This window comes from Oncorhynchus masou, chromosome 30, assembly GCF_036934945.1.
Source record: "Oncorhynchus masou masou isolate Uvic2021 chromosome 30, UVic_Omas_1.1, whole genome shotgun sequence".
In the NCBI taxonomy this organism is placed as follows: domain Eukaryota; kingdom Metazoa; phylum Chordata; class Actinopteri; order Salmoniformes; family Salmonidae; genus Oncorhynchus; species Oncorhynchus masou.
Window position 1 is genome coordinate 36,580,000 of NC_088241.1, and position 23,795 is coordinate 36,603,794.

General features: G+C 41.1%; 1 protein-coding gene across 1 annotated transcript; it reads left to right on the top strand.

Annotated features, from left to right (window-relative positions):
* Positions 1-5,872: 5,872 nt before the first annotated feature.
* LOC135523151 (5-hydroxytryptamine receptor 5A-like) lies at positions 5,873-19,903 on the top strand. Its single transcript, XM_064949877.1, has 2 exons — positions 5,873-6,598; positions 19,488-19,903. The coding sequence occupies exons 1-2, from the start codon at positions 5,873-5,875 to the stop codon at positions 19,818-19,820; spliced, it is 1,059 nt and encodes a 352-aa protein (XP_064805949.1). The 3' UTR covers positions 19,821-19,903.
* Positions 19,904-23,795: the final 3,892 nt, after the last annotated feature.

Below are 23,795 nucleotides of genomic sequence, written 5' to 3' on the forward strand. Positions count from 1 at the left end.
GGTGGCTTCGTGGCTTTGGACAGTCTCCTGGTGGTGGGACAGCATGGCAAAAAGGTCCTGGGAACTGGCTGCCTCTGGGTTCATTTTTGGCTCTGTGTTTCTGTCAGGACCCGGTTACGAACCTGGGTCTCCGGAGTGAGAAACAGTCACTTAACCAACTGAGCCACGAATAGTCAGCAGAACCCAGAAGATGAGGCAGACACAGCAGTACTTACGACGGTGTATTTAATAAAGTAAAAAGAAGAAGTCCTTCAATACAAAAATGGCAAATCCAAAAGGTGGTAGGAATAGCACAAAAAAGCCTCAAGAGATACTCAAAAACAAAAACAGAATTCCACAAGAGCATCCACCGGAATCGACAAGAATACACAGAACACTAGGGCTGGGTGCTAACATACAAACACAGAGCACAGAACTGAGGGAAACAAAGGGTTTAAATACAAACAGGGGAAACGAGGCACAGGTGCAAATAATAATGGGGAACAAGGGAAAAAACATAAGGTCAAAAGCACAATGGGGGCATCTAGTGACCAAAACCCGGAACAACCCTGGCCAAATCCTGACAACCAGGGCGTGACACATAGGCTATTTTCAGGATTGGGGACATGGCATAGTTAATTTTTGCCCACCCATGAGGATAAATACCATTCATGTTAATCATAAGTAAAAACGTTAGAGAAACTGAGTTTTTGAAATTTGTTGACTAAATTTGTTGCATTATATACCGGGACTGGTCAGGTTCCGCAGAACAGCACTTTTTTAGATTTCTTTTTGCGATTTTTATATGGTTACGGTACTTTTTGATACTGTTTGTATAAATCCATGTTATGTTCAACGTAATGCACTGAATTTGTAATTGTATTTGAATTATTTTTTTTGTTTTTTTAAGATACAGTGCTTTGCGAAAGTATTCGGCCCCCTTGAACTTTGCGACCTTTTGCCACATTTCAGGCTTCAAACTTAAAGATATAAAAATGTATTTTTTTGTGAAGAATCAACAACAAGTGGGACACAATCATGAAGTGGAACGACATTTATTGGATATTTCAAATTTTTTTAACAAATCAAAAACTGAAAAATTGGGCGTGCAAAATTATTCAGCCCCTTAAGTTAATACTTTGTAGCGCCACCTTTTGCTGCGATTACAGCTGTAAGTCGCTTGGGGTATGTCTCTATTTTTTCCCATTCCTCCTTGCAAAACAGCTCGAGCTCAGTGAGGTTGGATGGAGAGCATTTGTGAACAGCAGTTTTCAGTTCTTTCCACAGATTCTCGATTGGATTCAGGTCTGGACTTTGACTTGGCCATTCTAACACCTGGATATGTTTATTTTTGAACCATTCCATTGTAGATTTTGCTTTATGTTTTGGATCATTGTCTTGTTGGAAGACAAATCTCCGTCCCAGTCTCAGGTCTTTTGCAGACTCCATCAGGTTTTCTTCCAGAATGGTCCTGTATTTGGCTCCGTCCATCTTCCCATCAATTTTAACCATCTTCCCTGTCCCTGCTGAAGAAAAGCAGGCCCAAACCATGATGCTGCCACCACCATGTTTGACAGTGGGTATGGTGTGTTCAGGGTGATGAGCTGTGTTGCTTTTACGCCAAACATAACATTTTGCATTGTTGCCAAAAGTTCAATTTTGGTTTCATCTGACCAGAGCACCTTCTTCCACATGTTTGTTGTGTCTCCCAGGTGGCTTGTGGCAAACTTTAAACAACACTTTTTATGGATATCTTTAAGAAATGGCTTTCTTCTTGCCACTCTTCCATTAAGGCCAGATTTGTGCAATATACGACTGATTGTTGTCCTATGGACAGAGTCTCCCACCTCAGCTGTAGATCTCTGCAGTTCATTCAGAGTGATCATGGGCCTCTTGGCTGCATCTCTGATCAGTCTTCTCCTTGTATGAGCTGAAAGGTTAGAGGGACGGCCAGGTCTTGGTAGATTTGCAGTGGTCTGATACTCCTTCCATTTCAATATTATCGCTTGCACAGTGCTCCTTGGGATGTTTAAAGCTTGGGAAATCTTTTTGTATCCAAATCCGGCTTTAAACTTCTTCACAACAGTATCTCGGACCTGCCTGGTGTGTTCCTTGTTCTTCATGATGCTCTCTGCGCTTTTAACGGACCTCTGAGACTCTCACAGTGCAGGTGCATTTATACGGAGACTTGATTACACACAGGTGGATTGTATTTATCATCATTAGTCATTTAGGTCAGCATTGGATCATTCAGAGATCCTCACTGAACTTCTGGAGAGAGTTTGCTGCATTGAAAGTAAAGGGGCTGAATAATTTTGCATGCCCAATTTTTCAGTTTTTGATTTGTTAAAAAAGTTTGAAATATCCAATAAATGTCGTTCCACTTCATGATTGTGTCCCACTGGTTGTTGATTCTTCACAAAAAAATACAGTTTTATATCTTTATGTTTGAAGCCTGAAATGTGGCAAAAGGTCGCAAAGTTCAAGGGGGCCGAATACTTTCGCAAGGCACTGTATATGATAATGTAAATATAATAACATTATTATTGAACTATTATAAAGTGTTAACTGTCCAACCGGTGGGATATGCATAAGCAGTTAAGGCACTCATACTCGTGCGTAAGCCTTGTTAAACCTTCAAAAGTTACAAACACTAAGTTGTGTGTTCCATGTAGATCTTTTCATATGTGATGCATTTTTTGTGAGAAAGAATGTTGGCGTTTGTGCGTTGGAACTGAATACTTATGTTCTTAGTCAGAATCAAGGATGTAGTGGAGTACCTCAGCTGCTTTTTAACTGGATATCACAATCAAGTATGAAAGTTGCAGGCAGATTACTTGTCAGTTTAAATGAGCCTCTCGGCCAGCTTTCTGCTGTTGTGAGCAACTTACCAAACAGCGTCTTTATAACACACCAGAATAAAGTAGTGCTTTCACAGGGAATGTGCAAATCCAGTGAACAAAATCGTAACAATGATCTGATTGAAAGTATTCTCCTTCAATGCCCTTCACAGTTTCCTTTTCTTGTAGCTTCAATTCTCCAACTGATATGGTTGTGACCATTGTCACGTGTCAAGACTACCAAGAACCATGTTTTCTGTTGGCATGACTTAGGGCTCTATTCAATGCATGTCGTAGGAGGTTCAGCACTAAAGCCCAATTGAAATCTGAAGGCAATGTTCCTGCGTTGGCGGAAGGGTTGCACATTTTGGGGAATATTCAGAGGTGGGAACCTTCCATGGGAATTAATGGAAATATATGCAAATTCATATTAATACCATTTAAATGTAGATGTGTTTTGCATTGGATATATTTACCATATCAAATGGAGACAGAAACATAAACATTTTACCTTATCATAAGTAAAAAATAATTGCAAATGATTAAATCCTTCCAACAGAAAAAAAACATTTGTTCCGAATTGAACAGAAAGGGAATATTGAATGATTCCCAATGATACATTGCATCACCCAAAAACATTTTCAACATACAACTGTAAAGTGATAGTCAAGAAACTAAAGCTTTGGTTGTCTTCCTCTCAGGCTTCCTTGTCTTCTCCCTGGACATCCTCAATGTCCACTTTTTGAACATCAGACTCTGGGGCCTCATCTTCACTGTCACTTTCCAACCTTGTTGAGGATGGCTTGTTGTCAGGCTCAAAAAGCCTCAAATTGCCAGGATGGCCTCCAATTTTTCAACCCTTGTATTGGTCAGCCTGTTGTGTGCTTTGGTGTGTGTGTTCTCAATCAAGATCCAGTTGCACTCTGAGGCGGCTGATGTTGGTGGGATTTGGAGGATGATGTATACAACAGGGGAAAGAGCCTCAGATCCACAAGTCCCTTCCACCAGGTGGCTGATGAGATATGTTGGCAAAACTGCCATATTGCAACTCCATCCCAAAGTCCCTGCTTGGAAGACTGCCAAGAACCTTGCCATTATCCAGGCCAAGGTGACAAGACACGGTAGTGATGACAGCATAGGCCTTGTTGATCTATGCACCAGACAGGATTCTCTTGCCAGCATACTTGTGGTCCAGCATGTATGCTGCAGCGTGACAACACCACCCCAACGGGTGTTGGTGGGCAGCTTCAATGTGATGCTCTTATTCTAGATTGCTGCTATAACTTTTTGACCCTTCACATACCTAACCATTTCTTTGGCTCTCTTGTAGAGTGTATCCATTGTTTACAGTGCCATGAGGTCCTTGAGGAGCAGATTCAATGCATGGGCAGCACAGCCAATGGGTGTGATGTGAGGGTAGGTCTCCTCCACTTTAGACCAAGCAGCCTTCATGTTCGTGGCATGGTCTGTCACCAGTGCAAATACCTTCTGTGGTCCACCGTCATCTGCAATGTAGAGACAGGTGTGTCTGTTGTCCCTTGTGTCTGTGCTCTTGTAGAATACTGGTTGAGGGGTGGAGATTATGTAGTTCATTATTCCTTACCCATGAACATTTGACCACCCATCAGAGATTATCTCAATATAGTGTGCTTTCTCTATGATTTGCTTGACCTTCACTTGTAATCTGTTGAACTCTACATCCAGCAAATGAGTAGATAAAGCATGTCTGGTTGGAGGGGTGTATGCTGGGCGAAGAACATTCAGAAATCTCTTCCAAAACACATTGCCTGTGCGCATCAGAGGTGAACCAGTTGCATACACAACTCGAGCAAGACATTCATCAGAATATCTCTGACTACGTTCCTCCATTGAGTTAAAAAAAATGTCTGATTCCAGGAGGACCATGAGCTGCTGCGATCGATAAGTTGTCTGATTCATCATGGTCACCTCGAATAGAAGTAGAGGGACTTTTGTCAGAGGTTGCTTGTTGTGAGCACTTAGGGAACTTTATGCACTTGGCCAGATGATTCTGCATCTTTGTTGCATTCTTCACATATGATTTGGCACAGTATTTCCAAATGTACACAGCTTTTCCTTCTATATAAGCTGCAGTCTCCACACATCATATAGCGCCCGAGGCATTTTCCTGTAGAGTTTCATTTATTTAGTAAAAAAAAACAAATTCAATTCCATGTATAGATAAATAGTTAAACAGTTAAACAACTCCTTTGTAAGATAAATGTTTTAAAATGAAACATGTATGGAAACAGGTGAATTGACACTCCTCAGTTAGCAGGCTCAAGCAAGCTAAAACCCACATGGTAGCAAAAATGAACTAGCAGAAATGGTTAACAAGTTAGAAATTATTTAAACACACTTTGCTGTAGACTACTATTTACTAGTTAACAAAAAGTATGTATGTCGTATAAAATATATTCACACCATCCAGTATTGTAATCAAAACTTACCAGAAAGCATGTAGTCCTTGGCTCAAACAGTGTAGTAGTCTGGGCTCAATAGCATCTCATTAGTGTGCAAGATCTTGAGAATCAGCTGTATATGTGATGGAAGAGTGCACTGTGAATGCAGAGGATTGCAATTCCATTGGATTGGGGATAGTTTAACCAAAATATGCCACAAGACCTAGAATTGCCTTATGTGTATCCCACAAAAAAAGTTCACTGTTACAAGTTTACAACTTTTTCAGATGAATTTAAGCAAAATTCCCCAAATTCCCTGGCTTAACTTCCCATGGAAAATTTCCAGAAAAATTCTGGACATTTACCGGAAAGTTTCCTGACCCTTTGTAACCCTAGTTGGCATAGACTGCATTCATGGTAAACGCTGCATATGTCGGTTCAATCGGAAATTATCTTTACATTTCTATCACGCAATCTGTAACTCTTCAGCGATACAGATGAATAGAGCACCTAATAAGGTTCTTCTTCTATCTCTCTCTACACTGCAGGATATCAGAAGCCTTCCCTGTGACAGACCTGTCTGACCATATTCAGCCAGCTGGGCTGTGTGACCACTGCTGAACACTGTTGAACATGACTGAGCCCAATATGAGCCTAGTGACCACCAACATCAGCGGGGCCGGGAGCGACAACCTGGGGTATGGAGCAGGGAACTTCTACCGTCCGTTTTCGGTGTTCAGCGTGCTAACCCTCACCCTGCTAGCCATGCTGGTGGTGGCCACCTTTGTTTGGAACCTCCTGGTTCTCCTCACCATCCTGAGGGTGCGGACCTTCCACCGTGTGCCCCACAACCTGGTGGCTTCCATGGCCATTTCAGACGTGATGGTGGCTGCATTGGTCATGCCACTGAGCCTGGTACACGAGCTCAATGGGCGGCTGTGGAAGCTGGGCCGCGTGCTCTGCCAAGTGTGGATCTCCTTCGACGTGCTTTGCTGCACGGCCAGCATCTGGAACGTGACCGCCATCGCCCTAGACCGCTATTGGTCCATCACCAGACACTTGGAATACACGCTCAAGACTCGCAAGAGGATCTCCAATGTGATGATCGTACTCACCTGGCTGCTGTCCTCAGTCATCTCCCTGTCGCCACTGTTCGGCTGGGGGGAGACCTACTCAGAGGAGGGCATGGAGTGCCAGGTGAGCCAGGCACCCTCCTACACCATCTTCTCCACCTTCGGAGCGTTCTACCTGCCGCTGTGCGTGGTGCTCTTCGTCTACTGGAAGATCTACAAGGCGGCCAAGTTCCGCATCGGCTCGCGCAAGACCAACACCATCACGCCTATGGCTGAGGTGATTGAGGTACTTTTGTTACCATAGTCTTACCCCGTGCCTGGCGGGTAAAACTGGTTAGAATTACATTTGTAAAAAAAAAATCAAAACAGTTTTTGGTTGTAATTATTTCTTTTTCAACTAGTTTTGCCCGCTGGATGGTTGGTTGTTCCATGTGGGATCCACATGATGAACTACCAGTAGGCTAGCATGGCATTAATAATCAGATGATTTTATTACCTTATTATTACTTTGACACACTCGTAAAGCTCCTCTGGCATTTTTGACAGACCTAATCAACCCTGATCAATGTTCAGATAATGGTTGCCCATTCAAACACGATATGAATCATTATCTGAATATACATCAATTATATCAGTGTCATTATACCTTTCTCATATCTTCTCCTGAGGTGCATATCACATTGTTATCGACTGATGAGGATATGCTGTTGCTCTCATATCGGTTGCTGGGCAATTAGTAGAAAACAATGTCATCTCCACAACACATTCTGTGCTCTGTTCTGATGGTGTTGTGATGGTGCTGCAGGATATGTATTGCTCTCTAATACTTGTGTGTACTGTATCTCATACTCAACAGACCAAATCACATGGAGGCTTGGACACAAGTATGTTTGTACATAGGCCCACACACAAATACACACACACAAATATACACACAGAGGGTGGGAGATAATGTGTTCCCCACCCAGACGGACATTTAATCCATGGCATTTAATCCAAGGAATAATCAAGAAGCAGTGGAAAGTGAAGAATGGCCTGGTATTAATGGCTATAGTGGCCAAGCTTGTTCAAATGAAGCTGCCTCCATGTTGCCTCCACAAGGGTTGGGGTCAATTAAAAAAAATTATATAATTCTAAATTCTGGAATTCAAGCATGAAGTGGGGAATTTACTTGGAATTGAATTGGAATTGTAAAAATACATATAATTGGAATTGAATTGAAATTCAATTGGAATTACATTTAAAACAAAAATTGAATGGAATTTCCATTTAGGCTGTCTGTATTGGAATTGATCAGGAATTGTAAAATAAAAACATCCTTGGATTGGAATTGGAATTTAGAATTGTAAAACTTCAATTGTATTATAATTGTGCAAGTTCCAGTTACTGGAGTTGATGTATTTAGCATTGAAATTGAATGCACATGTTGTTTTAAATCATTTCAACACACTACTGTGAACACAATGTTTGATCAAATATTTATAACTATATATAGTACTGTATATGCAATACATTAAAATGTTTTCTAATGAGGATGTGCAATATGTTTCCAATATAATTATTTTGGTCCCATTAAAGCGATAGTTCACCCAAATTTAATTTTGGTTTCCTTACCCTTAAGCAGTCTATGAACTACAACATTGTAATTTTGTAATTTGGGTGGACTATCCCTTAAGGATGCTTTGTTAATATACACTGAGTGTACACCTTCCTAATATTGAGTTCCGCCCCCTTTTGTCCTCAGAACAGCCTCAATTTGTCAGGGCATGGACTCTACAAAAAAGTGTTCCACGGGGATGCTGGCTCATCTAGACTCCAATGCTTCCCACAGTTGTGTCAAGTTGGCTGGATATCCTTTGGGTGGTTGACCATTCTTGATACACACAGGACACTGTTGAGTGTGAAAAACCCAGCAGAGTTGTAGTTCTTGAAACACTCAAGCTGGTGTGCCTGGCACCTACAGTATTACCATCCCCCGTTCAAAGGCACAAATCTTTTGTTTGCTCATTCACCCTCTGAATGGCACACATACACAATCCATGTCTCAATTGTCTCAATAAGGCATCATAGCTTTCACCTGGATTCATCTGGTCAGTCTATGTCATGGAAAGAGCAGGTGTTCCTAATGTTTGGTAACTCAGTGTATAGGGGCTTAATTCCTGTATTGTTTACTAAATTATTCTTTATTGCTTACATTTTAGCTTTGGAAAAATACGTTTGAAATGGTTTCAGGGGGCTGATTAACACTTCCCAGCATGCATAAATTATTCATTTGCACATTTATTTTTATCTACTCTGATCTGTTAGTAGATTTATTTATTTATAGCTTAGGTTGTCCTACCAATTTTATGCTCACTCTCTTCTATAATCAGTCTGAATGGAAAAGGTGGGTGATGAATTATTCCAAATCTTGTAAATGTGCCATTTGGCTGGATATCAATTAAGCAATAATACATGAGAGGCCATGTGTTATGACATTTTTATCATGGCTGTGATGTGGTCATAGCCATGAGGCGAAACCGGCTCAACTGTATTACAGTTTTTATACAATGGGTTACCAGCATTAAAATCAAGATTATTTCCCAAACCATCCTTTTTTTTAAACAAAAAAAATGATGCTACATTCACCGAGACTGGATGTCGAGTGACATTTTAGGCGCTCTCTGGTCGTTAGTTCTATTCGTATTGACTGCCATGTAAAGCAAAACTACCCGAGCGCTGGTTGATAGTTCCAGAACCTTGGTTTCTAGGGAGGCTGTACATGGTTCTGAAAACAGTGCACTGGTCTATGCATAGGAAAATTGAATAACGGATCAAAACATTGTATAGGGGCGCTGTCCATGGGTCTGAAAACAGCACTGAAACATTGTAGCAAAGACATTACTACAGCAGATAAGAATAGAAACCACAATGACAATTCTTTTCATATAGTCACAGCACTGACAGCTATTCATTTATGATACTCAAATGCACATTTCCACGAGGCAGAGCTCATTCTCCTAGGTTCTCATAAATGCAGCCACAACGATTCTCTCCGTCTCTTTCCATTGGATTCTTGTGGTTCTTGGTTTCTTCATTTTTGTCTTTTATCACGAATGAGTCTGGCTTCAGTTTGTGATTTCCTTCATTGCGTCTTTGGCAAAAGTGCAACTGCAAATCAAACCACACCTTATTCAGTAGGTAGCATATAAACTCCAGAGATTCTCCTGTTATCATTCTCCTGTTTTGAAACAGTTACCAGATCGATGTTTATACCCTTTTCTGACAGCCATTCCAGAAAGCACTTCACTGCCCAGTTGGTTTGTCTTGATGTAGCTAGCTTCTTCACTTTGCTCCTTTTCTATCTTGTCTATACCAGGGCTAACATTACAGATTTTTGCATGTCTAACGTTAAAGCTAAGCTCAGGTTGCTGGTCAACTTGCTCTTCTTATTGTTTAATTTCTAAAATGTCCTCCTCCTCTTCTTGTTGGCACTATTCATTAAACATTAGTGGATAAAACAAATCATGAGTAACTTTAAAATCATCCATGATGAGTTACAGGTGCTAAGACTAGTAGTTGTAAAAGAAGTTGTGGTAGTGCGTTGCTAGGTAACGACATAAAGATTCCACTTTTAATGAACGTGGCCATGTGTATGTTTTCTCATTTATCATGGGCAGGAGAGGCTCTAACAATGGGAATTCTAAACCACCAGTTGTATAATTGGAATTAAACATCAGCCTGAAGGTCATCATCATTTCATAAAATGGCCTGATGTGGTTTGCAAATAAAATGATTTCTTATTGCTGTGATACGGATATAACAGATAATTAAAGATGGATCTGCTGGTATTTCAACACACTTATGAACAAGTAATTTTATGGAACCCTAGATAAAAGCTGAAAAAAGTGAATCCAATGATCTAGTCTTTGTCACTAATAAACACAATCATGGGTGAAAATTCTAACGTCTGTCCAAATTCACACAAATATTTGCATATATCCCAGTGTGCCTTCAGAGTTAACTTCATAATTACCACTGTGTTTGCTTGTGATATACATGGTTGTTTCATTCAATTCCCCTTCACTGAGTGAGTGCCTAAGTTAATATTTTATCCCTGAAATCAAACCCTTCATGACAATACATCACATATCATATAAGGCTGTACCTCAACAGCCTAGTTTTACCATAACACACTGGTCTGAAAGTCGTGGTTTGTAGGCCACATTGGGCAAGTCACATTATGCTGGATTGCAAAGTGATATGTAATTCCTATTGGAATCCAGACAGAGTTAGGATATCCAACAACTGGGGCCAGTTGCACCAGTTGGTCATAAGTGGGTCATAACTCTACATCAGATGTTAAATGCACTCTACATTGGACCTAAAAATTATACCTGTTGCACCACCTGGACGTAAGCCCTTCTTTGCCTAGTAGACACAGGCGTAGGGTTTTAAATTAGGACTATCTTCATTATGATACACACAGAAAATAATAGCAATATTTAACAACATCAACAGGCTTTTCACGTTGCCTATGAGCCAATAGCAAAACAATACACTTGATGTATGCTACATTATAGCATGCTAAATGTGTCTGATCAGTGGTAGACTAGCAAACGAAGCCAGAGTTAAAATAGCCAATTACACAGATTAACATTCAGTGAAGCAAAACACATTCATTGGCCATCAGACAGGTCAAGGGCTTTTGGTTGGTAAATAGGCTAAGGTATTACACATGTAAATTACTAATTACCCACAACCTGCATTAAGAATAACTTCTAAGGTAGAGTTAATTAAACAAAGGAGACCAATTTAACTATCTAAACTGGAACAACTATCTCAGTAACGGGTTCAATAAATCCAACTACTAACGGATTGTATTAGTTTAGAAAAACGTATGTTATTTATCTTTGTATAGCATGAGATCAATTAATCAATGTACATGCAAATACACAGATATTGAAACAAACTATTTAAAAAAAATCTACCTACAATAGAGCACGCTGGGAAATATAATAATAATGGGTGTGGTTTTGAGTTCCTCCGTGTTTAAAGATGAAGTAAGTCATGTCAGAAGCTAGTTGATTCATTACTTACCAACAAGAGCTGCAAATTCCAATAAAACTACATCACGTTTTGAAGTTCACTTTTCCTGCTTTGTCGAACAACACCATCATAACTCTAGCGAAAAAGTTTTGTGGGTCAGAGTGCAGTATTTATTTCGTTTCATAGCACAAACGTTTGTTAGCATGTTTCTCACACTGGTTTTAGCCACGGATGGGTTGCCAAGCAACATCTGCCTCAGAGGGAGTCAGTCTGTATTGCACTACATTCCCATGAATTGTGAATCTGTGTGAACCGGGGGTCCTGTGTGGCTCAGTCGGTAGAGCATGGCGCTTGCAACACCAAGCGTCGTGGGTTCGATTCCCGCTGGGGCCACCCATATGTAAAAGTACTGGCCCCAGCCGACTTGTAAGTCGCTTTGGACAAAAGCGTCTGCTAAATGGGATATATTATTATTATTATTATTAACCGAGCAGCTAGCGTGACAGGTCAAATGGCTTTGAAAAATGTCAGCTAATTGGGAGAAGTACCTAACAAAATGACAACATCAAAGCATCCACTAATCACATATGATAGAGATTTCAGGAACATTTGTGGACACATTTCTTACTTACTCAAACTTTACAATTCCATTCAACTCTGGTTATTAACACCAACATTCAGGTTCTTTTATGGCACCGAGTGTTAATTTAACTCCTGAATTAAAGCTCTCATTTATGGAGAAGGAATTTCACTCTACCTTTAGTATTTATGCTTTATTTGGACATACACATGTTATGAAAGGTGGAGACAGGAACTGAACCCAGTTCTGGGGGAGAACACATGTGCCTGTGGCAGGGAGTGTTGCCAAACATGCCCACAGCTCTACAAGATTCTCTCACTTCTATCATGAATCTTGTTTCAAAATAGCATTTAAGCACTTAACAACATGATGTGTAAATGTTACATTGAATATAAATACAGTGGGGCAAAAAAATTATTTAGTCAGCCACCAATTGTGCAAGTTCTCCCACTTAAAAAGATGAGAGAGGCCTGTAATTTTCATCATAGGTACACTTCAACTATGACAGACAGAATGAGAGAAAAAAATCCAGAAAATCACAATGTAGGATTTTTAATGAGTTTATTTGCAAAATATGGTGGAAAATAAGTATTTGGTCACCTACAAACAAGCAAGATTTCTGGCTCTCACAGACCTGTAACTTCTTCTTCAAGAGGCTCCTCTGTCCTCCACTCGTTACCTGTATTAATGGCAACTGTTTGAACTTGTTATCAGTATAAAAGACACAACCTCAAACAGTCACACTCCAAACTCCACTATGGCCAAGACCAAAGAGTTGTCAAAGGACACCAGAAACAAAATTGTAGACCTGCACCAGGCTGGGAAGACTGAATCTGCAATAGGTAAGCAGCTTGGTTTGAAGAAATCAACTGTGGGAGCAATTATTAGGAAATGGAAGACATTCAAGACCACTGATAATCTCCCTCAATCTGGGGCTCCACGCAAGATCTCACCCCGTGGGGTCAAAATGATCACAAGAATGGTGAGCAAAAATCCCAGAACCACACGGGGGGACCTAGTGAATGACCTGCAGAGAGCTGGGACCAAAGTAACAAAGCCTACCATCAGTAACACACTAAGCCGCCAGGGACTCACATCCTGCAGTGCCAGACGTGTCCCCCTGCTTAAGCCAGTACATGTCCAGGCCCGTCTGAAGTTTGCTGACTCCCCATCCCGCATGCGGGAGCGTAATCATAGCCTGACACTAATTAGCATAACGCGACGGACATAAATATCCCTAGAAAATATTCCTATTCATGAAAATCACAAATTAAATATATTGAGACACAGCTTAGTCTTTTGTTAATCACCCTGTCATCTCAGATTTTCAAAATATACTTTACATCCAAAGCTAGACAAGCATTTGTGTAAGTTTATCGATAGCCTAGCATAGCATTTTGTCCAGCTTGCAGCAGGTAACTTGGTCACGGAAATCAGAAAAGCAATCAAATTAAATCGTTTACCTTTGATGAACTTCGGGTTGTTTTCACTCACGAGACTCCCAGTTAGCTAGCCAATGTTCCTTTTTTCCAAAATATATTCCAAATTAGCTCCATAATATCGACAGAAACATGACAAACGTTGTTTATAATCAATCCTCAAGGTGTTTTCAACTATCTATTCGATAATATATCCGTCGGGACAATTCGTTATTCAATAGGACCGATTGGAGTAATGGCTACCTCTGTATTTTACGCGAGAGTCACCCTGGGAGCCATCAGGTGACCACTTACGCAATGTAGCCGCCTACGGCTATTCTTCAACATAAATGCGTAAAACTACCATAAATGCGTAAAACTACGTCACAATGCTGTAGATACATTGGGGAATATGTAGAAAGCGTAAGCTGGATGATAGCACATTCACAGCTCAATAGGGACTCATTGGAAAGCAGTGCTTTCAAAATATGGGGCACTTCCAGATTGGATTTTTCTCAGGCTTTCGCCTGCAACATCAGTTCTGTTATACTCACAGACAATATCTTTACAGTTTTGGAAATGTTAGAGTATTTTCTATCCTAAGCTGTCAATTATATGCATATTCTAGCATCTTGTCCTGACAAAATATCCCTTTTTAAACGGGAACGTTTTTTTTTCCAAAAATGAAAATACTGCCCTTAGAGTCGCAACAGGCTAGAGAGCATTTGGATGATCCAGAAGAAGATTGGGAGAATGTCATATGGTCAGATGAAACCAAAACATAACTTTTTGGTAAAAACTCAACTCGTCGTGTTTGGAGGACAAAGCATGCTGAGTTGCATCCAAAGAACACCATACCTACTGTGAAACATGGGGGTGGAAACATCACGCTTTGGGGCCGTTTTTCTGCAAAGGGACCAGGACAACTGATCCGTGTAAAGGAAAGAATGAATGGGGCCATGTATTGTGAGATTTTGAGTGAAAACCTCCTTCCATCAGCAAGGGCATTGAAGATGAAACGTGGCTGGGTCTTTCAGGATGACAATGATCCCAAACAAAAGCATTTCAAGGTCCTGGAGCGGCCTAGCCAGTCTCCAGATCTAAACCCCATAGAAAATCTTTGGAGGGAGTTGAAAGTCCGTGTTGCCCAGCAACAGTCCCAAAACATCACTGCCCTAGAGGAGATCTGCATAGAGGAATGGGCCAAAATATCAGCAACAGTGTGTGAAAACCTTGTGAAGACTTACAGAAAACGTTTGACCTCTGTCATTGCCAACAAAGGGTATATAACAAAGTATTGAGATCAACTTTTGTTATTGACCAAATACTTATTTTCCACCATAATCTGCAAATAAATTCATTAAAAATCCTACAATATGATTTTCTGGATTTTTTTTCTCATTTTGTCTGTCATAGTTGAAGTGTACCTATGATGAAAATTACAGGCCTCTCTCATATTTTTAAGTGGGAAAACCTGCACAATTGGTGGCTGACTAAATACTTTTTTTGCCCCACTCTACATACTAACCCCACTGTAAATGTGTTTTAGGTGTGTACCTATCTCTTACAAAAAGGTTTGGTGATTTGTGAAATTGTTTTTACAGCATGGAGCATTGTTTCCCACAATGTGCCAAACCATTCAGAGACATTTTTTAACAGCTTTAGCTTGTCAATGATATTCAATAATTGGGATAATGTTTTACATCTTTCTGATTGTATGTTTTAATATGAAAACCATCATATTGTCTTATTTTATATATTTAACATTTTAAGATAATTCCCTTAATTCCTGAGAGTTTTCAGAATTCAGGAGACATTTTGAGGTTTACCAGGAATCCCTCTTAGTTCGTTATTAGGTAAAGTTGGTCTTTGGAATCTGCCATGAATTGAGGTAGTAGGGTTCAGTTTGGATTGAAAGAAGGGAAGGAATTTAATTATGTGAATTGTTGTGGCAGAATATTGAATTAGGAATTGTATTTTTTTCTTGACTTAGAATTTATGGAATGTATAGGGAGAGGGAATTGAATTGAAATTGAATTTGTGGAAATGACCCAAACCCTGGCCTCTACTCTCTCTGGCTATATTCAATAAGTAAACAGCAGCATGCACTTTTAAGTTCCAAGGTTTGTTAAGAGAATTGGCTGCTACAAAACAGCTCAAATGTATTGCGGCTATTTCACTGATTTGGAGATGGTTGAAAGTAGACTTCTTATAGGGGTGGCAGGGTAGTCTAGTGGTTAGAGCGTTGGACTAGTGACAGGCAGTTAACCCACTGTTCCTAGGCCATCATTGAAAATAAGAATTTGTTCTTAACTGACTTGCCTGGTTAAATAAAGGTAAAAATAAAAATAAAAAATAGACTGGTAAGTCATTGGGAAATATCCTTTAGCTTTCGTATGTTTTATTAAATTATACCGCCTTCAAACAATAGAAACTAATTGGCACCAAGCATGAATATTTATCACCATTATACACCCTCAGTAAACACTCCCTCTAGTTTTCACATAAATTAATTAGACAGTCAACTATCACCCTCTAGAACTGTGGTATTTCAGCTTAGTCAATTCATTTTCTATGGAGAAAAGTTAGGCTGTTTTATCTGTGGTATGATAGTTTGTATACATGGGTGTTTGGATCAAGGTCAGCCCAGTTAACAGCGTGTACAAAAGGAGTCGTGAATATTAGGCGTGATAACATCTAAACACAAGGAAGCACGCAGACCGCGGTAGGAGCCCTACTGGAAAATCCACACAGCATCAACACATCCTAACATGTTCCATGGCATAACTTGATAACCTGTTTCCAATACATTTGAAATGTATTTAGGAACAACAAACGCTAGCTTTTCATGGGTTTGTGAACACAATGACAGGTTGAATACTTTTTTACGTGGTACAATGACATTTGTTAGTGTGTAATTATTGTACTTGCAACACGTTTTTAACATAACTGTGTCCGGTAGGGTATCTCTGAATGCACTTCAAGCGGGTTTACTTTCAAACCATGTTTAAACGCAATCCCCAACCCCCTGGTATGGCTCGGTAGAGTAGAACCACTGTGTTCTAATAGGAAATGATATGGATATTTAGACTACTGCTTCTTGGAATATAAACAGAATCAGCTATGTTTAATCCAGTTGAAACTATCAAGCAACATCAAACAGGGTTGTTATTGCTTATGTCTTGTGTATTACTTTCGATTGCATGTCTTCAAGAGATTCTCCTGTACTTTTGGTTACTTTATAGCCAGTAGTTCTGAAAGTAGCACTCAGGCTAAAAGTGGTCCCGGAAAATTGCGTAATATGTCACATGCAGTGCATGCGGAAAGTATTCAGACACCTTGACTTTTTCAACATTTTGTTACGTTACAGCTTTATTCTAAAAAAAACATAATCTACACATAATACCCCATAATGACAAAGCAAAAACAGGTTTTTAGAAATACTAGCAAATGTATTAAAAATTTCAAACTGAAATATCACATTGACATAAGTATTCAGACCCTTTACTCAGTACTTTGTTGAAGCACATTTGGCAGCAATTACAGTCTTCTTAGGTATGACACTACAAGCTTGGCACACCTGTATTTGGGTGTTTCTCCCATTCTTCTCTACAGATCCCATCTCCACAGAGGAAATCTAGAGCTCTGTCAGATTGACCATTGGGTTCTTGGTCACCTCCCTGACCAAGGCCCTTCTCTCCCAATTGCTCAGTTTGGCTGGACGGCCAGCTCTAGGAAGAGATGGAGGTAACTGTGTTCTTGGGGACCTTCCATGCTGCAGAATTTCTTTGGTACCCTTCCCCAGATCTGTGCCTTGACACTATCCTGTTTTGGCGCTCTGCAGACAATTCCTTCAACCTCATGGCTTAGTTTTTCCTCTGACATGCACTGTCAACTGTGGGACCTTAGGTGTGTGTCTTTCCAAATGATGTCCAAACAATTGAATTTACCACAGGTGGTGTCACGTTCTGACCCTAGTTTTTGTGTTATTTGTTTGTTGTAGTTGGTCAGGACGTGAGTTGGATGGGCATTCTATGTTTTGTGTTTCTAGGTTGGTTTTCTGTGTTCGGCCTAGTATGGTTCTCAATCAGAGGCAGGTGTCGTTAGGTCTCTGATTGAGAATCATACTTGGGTAGCCTGGGTTTCACTGTTGTTTTGTGGGTGATTGTTTACGTGTCCGTGTTTGTTCACCACACGGTACTGTTTCGGTTTTGTTCACGTTTATTGTTTTGTATTCATTGAGTGTTCAGTTTATGTTTTTAAATAAACAACCATGAACACTTACCACGCCGCATCTTGGTCCGATCCTTGCTACACCTCCTCTTTAGACGAAGAGGAGAAAACCCTTACAGGTGGACTCCAACCAAGTTGTAGAAACATCTCAAGGACGATCAATGGAAACAGGATGCACTCTGAGCTCAATTTCGAGTCTCATAATATAGGGTCTGAATACTTTTGTAAATAATGTATTTCTGTTATTTATTTTTAATACATTTGCTAAATATTTAAAAATAAACATTATGGGGTATTGTGTGTAGATTGCTGAGGATTTAAAATATATATATAATCTATTAAGAATAATTCTCTAATGTAACAAAATTTGGGAAGAGTCAAGGGGTCTGAATACTTTCCGAAGGCACTGTATGTGCAGTTATGTGCACCATGTTATTGCTCTCTCTTTCTCTCTCTTCTTTGTCCATTGAATTATTGGGCCCGATATCTGTACTTAAAGTATTACATCCATATACATTGTCAAAGAGGCAATCTTGGATTCAAACAACAACAAAGTGTACACTGAGGGATGGGACTAGAGAAATGTAACCCATATCAAATTCACAGACAGATCTATGGATGCAAGGACTGGCCATGAATGAGATAAAAAGTACACAATGTATCTTGTGTGGTGATGTGGTAAGACAGTTGAACTAAGTTTGTGAGGCATTTATAAATTATATTCTTCAATAATCAATGGCTATATTTCATCAAAGCACACTAATTGGCCCAGATTCCCCTTCAAACTGCAACCCCTTTTTCCACAGTACCTCAGGGTTCAATATACTCTACCCTTCAATTTGGCATCAGCAACTTCCCCGTAGACCCTGTGCTTTTAACCCATATCCTCTCCTGCAAATGGAATGAATCTCTCCATTATTCTCCCTGGCCTCCTGACCCTTATTGATTTCTGTAAGAATTTACTTTTTCACACCGACGTCAACTAATTCTGACGAAGCTCTTTATACTTCTCTACATTTCAGTCTTTCGAGTGTTGTTGTTGCTGCCAATAGGCTGCCGGCCTACCTGCCACTCTAGTTTTAATATACCAGGGACCGTGTCCCTATTTAGTGCACTTCTTTTGACCACGGCCCATAGAGGGCCATTTGGGATGCGCAACCCAGATGTGATCTGCTGGGAGGAAAGTGTAGGTTTGTAAACAGCTCATGCATGATGACCTGCAGCGGTCAGATGTAGAGACAAACACTATTTCATCAGGCTCCTTGTAACAGGGCGGGTGCCTGAAGAGGTGAAATGGGCGGAAAGATTGAAGGATGGTGTTTTCATTCCATTTATTCTGGGTGAGGCTGATGGCTTTTGAGTTAATTTGATTTATTAGGATCCCAATTAGCAGACGCCATTGGCGACAGCAAGTCTTACTGGGCTCCGACATATAACGAAAACGCATTACAGACAAAAGACTTTACATACAGACAACAAGTAGGTCACATGAGGGAGAGGCGTTGTGCCATGAGGTGTTTCTTTATTTGCTTTTGAAACCAGGTTTGCTGCTTGAGTTCTGGCTGGGCTTGTAGTTTATGACCTGTAGCGTGGCTGATTGATTCATCAGACACTATTTTGCTTGTTTTTGATTGATACGTTTATTGTCTTGCCCACAGGGTTCAGCTATCTGTCTAGTTGCTCAATTATCTAATACATTGGCTGGTTCTTTTACTGATGAGTATCAATTTGATGACTGTTTGGTTGACTAAGTGACGAATTGACTGAGAAAAAAATAAGTTTTGGCTTATGTAAAATGAACAAATGTAAAACTGAACGCCTGCAATTAAAAACAGATTGATTGGTCGGTTCTTTAATTTCTTAATTGGTTGACTGATTGGATTGACTAACTGATTGGCTGACTGTTTGATTGACAGGTGAAGGAGGCATCGGGGCAGCCCCAGATGGTGTTTACTGTGCGCCACGCTACGGTGACCTTTCAGATGGACGGCGACACGTGGCGCGAGCAGAAGGAGAAGAAGGCGGCGCTGATGGTGGGCATACTGATCGGCGTCTTCGTCCTCTGCTGGATCCCCTTCTTCCTCACAGAGCTCATCATCCCACTGTGCCACTGCGACATTCCGCCCATCTGGAAGAGCATCTTCCTGTGGCTGGGCTACTCCAACTCCTTCTTCAACCCACTAATATACACAGCTTTCAACAAGAACTACAACAACGCCCTGAAGAACCTGTTCTCCCGCCAACACTAAGCCTGGGGATGAGGGCTGGAGGACGAGGGCTGGAGGACAAAACTGACAGTGTAAAATAACGGTTAAAATCAGCGGGTCCTATCGTCTCTGACCACAGAACATTGGCCATAATTTTTGTTTCATTGAACACTGAGGCTGGGGCAGAGACTAAGGCTGAGATCACAGGAGTTTGGTTGCACCTTAATTGGGGAGGACGAGCTTGTGGTTAATGGCTGGAGCAGAATAAGTGGAATGGTATCAAATACATCAAAGAAATGGTGTCCACGTGTTTGATGCCCTTCCATTCGTGCCATTCAAGCCATAATTATGAGCCATCCTCCCCTCAGCAGGCTCCTGTGGCCGAGACTAAGGTTGGGGATAAGGCAGAGGCAGAGAATGGGGCTGAGGCTCAGGCTCAAGTTGAACCACACGAACAGCCACTTCACCAGGAGGCTAGCTCTATCAGAGCCAGAGAGCAAATCTGACAAACCAGCACAGGCTCTATTAGCATCTCCTTTCCCAACTTTGCATCAACCAAGTTCTTGCGAATCAGCTTGTTGAAAGACTTTCAGAACTTTTACGATGTTTCGATCAAATCAAGTTTTATTTGTCACAAATTTGAAAAAGCTATCAAAAAGTTAATTTACATAACAATAATGAGGCAATATACAGGGGGTACCGGTACCGAGCCAATATGCGGGGGTACAGGTTAGTCGAGGTAATTTGTAAAGTGACTATGCATAGATAATAAACAGCAAGTAGCAGCAATGTAGAAACAAAGGAGGGGGGTCAATGTAAATAGTCCGGGTGGCCATTTGTTTAGTTGTTCAGCAGTCTTATGGCTTTGGTTGTAGAAGCTGTTAAGGAGCCTTTTGGTCCTAGACTCCGCGCCGCAGAACCACTTGCCATGCGGTAGCAGAGAGAACAGTCTAGGACTTGGGTGACTGGAGTCTTTGACAATCTTTCTCTGACACCGCCTAGTATATAGGTTCTGGGTGTCAGGAAGCTTGGCCCCAGTGATGTACTGGGCAGTGCGCACTACCCTAGCGCCTTATGGTTGAATGCCGAGCAGTTGCCATACCAGGCAACAGGTCAGGATGCTCTCGATGGTGCAGCTGTAGAACTTTTTGAGGATATGGGACCCATTCCAAAATTTTCAGTCTCCTGAGGGAAAAAGTTTTTGTGCCCTCTTCACAACTATCTTGTATGTGTTTGGACCATGATGGTTTGTTGGTGATGTGGACACCAAGGAACTTCAAACTCTCAACCCGCTCCACTTCAGTCCCGTTGATGTTAATGTGGCCTGTTTGGCCCTCCAATTCCTATACTCCACGATCAGCTCCTTTATCTTGCTCACATTGAGAGTGAGGTTGCTGTCCTGGAACCACACCGCCAGGTCTCTGACCTCCTTCCTATAGGCTGTCTCATCATTGTCAGTGTCCATGGCTACCACTGTTGTGTCGTCAGCAAACTTAATGATGGTGTTGGAGTCGTGCTTGGCCACACAGTTGTGGGTGAACAGAGAGTACAGCAGGGGACTAAGCATGCACCCCTGAGGATCTGTGTGGCAGTTGAGGATCAGTGTTGATCCCCTGTTGAGGATCAGTGTGGCAGATGTGTTGTTGCCTATCCTTACCACCTGGGGGTGGCCCATAAGGAAGTCCAGGAACGAATTGCAGACGGAGGTGTTTAGTCCCAGGGTTCTTAGCTTAGTGATGAGTTTTGAGGGCACTATGGTGTTGAACGCTGAGCTGTAGTCAAGGAACAGCATTCTCACATAGGTGTTCCTTTTGTTCAGGTGGGAAATGGCAGTGCGGAGTGCTATAGAGGTTGCATCAACTGTGGATCTGTTGGGCCGGTACGCAAATTGTAGTGGGTCTAGGGTTTCTGGGATGATGGTGTTGATGTGAACCATGACCAGCCTTTTTACCTCATTCATGCTGGTAGAAATTTTGTAAAAACGGATTTAAATGTTCCTGCATTAAATTCCCCGGCCACTAGGAGCGCCACTTCTGTGTGAGCATTCTCTTGTTTGCGAATGGCATTACATAGCTCATTGAGTGTGATCTTAGTGCCTACATCGGTTTGTGGTGGTAAATAGACATCTACAAAACCCAGAATTGGTTAGGAGCCCGTTTAACAGCAGCCATCCCCTCCGACGCCATTCTCCAGCCTTCATTCTGTTTTCGCATGCATATAACCAACAAAACGGTGGACTACATTGTAAAAGTAGATAACAATCTAGGGACTACATTACAATCCGTGGATTTAACAACCATCAATTCACTCTGAAGCTTTTTATTAACAACCATGGATTCACCACATGAATAGAAAAGATTGTTGTCCTCAAACTGAAGTTATCAAACATAACTGTGATCATCTTGTAATTGACTACACCATTTTGAGAATGTAAAGATTTAGGTTGCTGTATCCAAATAAGATTATACTGTATCAAATTGAAATAAATGCATGAAAATTAAACGGGGGGTGTTCATAATCTTTACTCTCACTTGTTTGATACTATTCTCGGATTGCTTGTTTCAAAACAATATTGTTTTGAACCTTCGCTTTGGACGGATGCCCGACTAAGCATTCTACTCAATGCATCATCAATGAGCGCTGATGAAGATTTCATAAAAAGTGCATTACAGTTGCTTGGAAATACAATGACATTTGTCTTCATTTTGATGTCGCCAGATTGACTTTAGATGCAGTGCAACGTTAAATTAGTTAACTAAGATTGAAGGGAGGACGCCAGATTTTAGCCAGCTAACGTTAGCATTGCTAGCTATGTTTGACAAACTTTGCTAGCTAATGACAACATTGTCATCTGTCTAAAGTGAATTTGACTATATGATAATGCTGGCAAAGTCGTTTCCTACAAAACATTTGACTACTTTAGCAATGTATTTCTAGGCACCATAGTGTAATTTAAACTAAACAGTATTTAGCCTCCATCCAGAATGACTGGACTTATCACGACTTTCCAGCACCACCACTGCACAGCCGGTAGAAGGTGGCTTGAGAACATTCATAACAATGGTAGGACACGACCAAGTGACAGAGGTGCAACCTATGAAAGGAGGTGAATAAAAAAGGTTTCTTCATGTTATAGAGATATCTATTCCGGATCTTAATGGATTATAACATATGATATTGATTATGACAGTCATTGTACTCTGTTGTCTTTGACCCTATACTCCACCGATGAATTGGTTGAGCTCGTTCCATTTTAATAGGTGTGAGTGAGCCATTGTTGTTGGAGAGAGGGAAGCAAACGTCTCAGGGGCTCCACACATTGCCCCGGGATGGCTGATAATTCACTTACCACGTCTCCTCTCCGGCTCCTATCTGATCCCCAGTTGAAAATGCAAAACACCTCAGTCAGCCGAGTGAGCCATCCCAGCTACAACCGATTCTCATAGTATGGGGCGAGTTAATATTAGCTGCATGGTGGGTGTGTATGTGTGGGTGCATCCGAGCATGCGAGAGTGACAAAGAGAGGAATAAGGGGTTACCCACCACTCCGACAACACTCCCTCACATCACTTCAAATGGGATACGGCACTTCCTCCTTGGGGAAAGTGGAACGACGGACGGGAGAGATGTCTGGGATGTCTAAATCCTGTACTGGGGTATTTGTGTCCTCTACTACTCAGGCATTGCCTAACAGAACAGTAGACTATTAAAGAGAGGTGATCCAGAGAATTACTCTCTGATCTTGGTCAATACAAAATGTTCAGTAAAGGAAGAGAATGTGCCAAACTCTACACAAGTCAAGGATAACGATGGGCATGGTTTTGCAGACCAGCTTGACCACGTGTCAAACTAATTCCACAGAGGGGCAAGTGTCTGCGGGTTTTGCTCCTCCCTTGGACTTAATTGATGAATAAGGCCATTGATTAGTAAGGAACCCCACTCACTTGGCCGCCGAGGTCTTCATTGAAAGGAAAAAACAAAAACCATCAGACACTAAGCCCTCCGTGGAATGAGTTT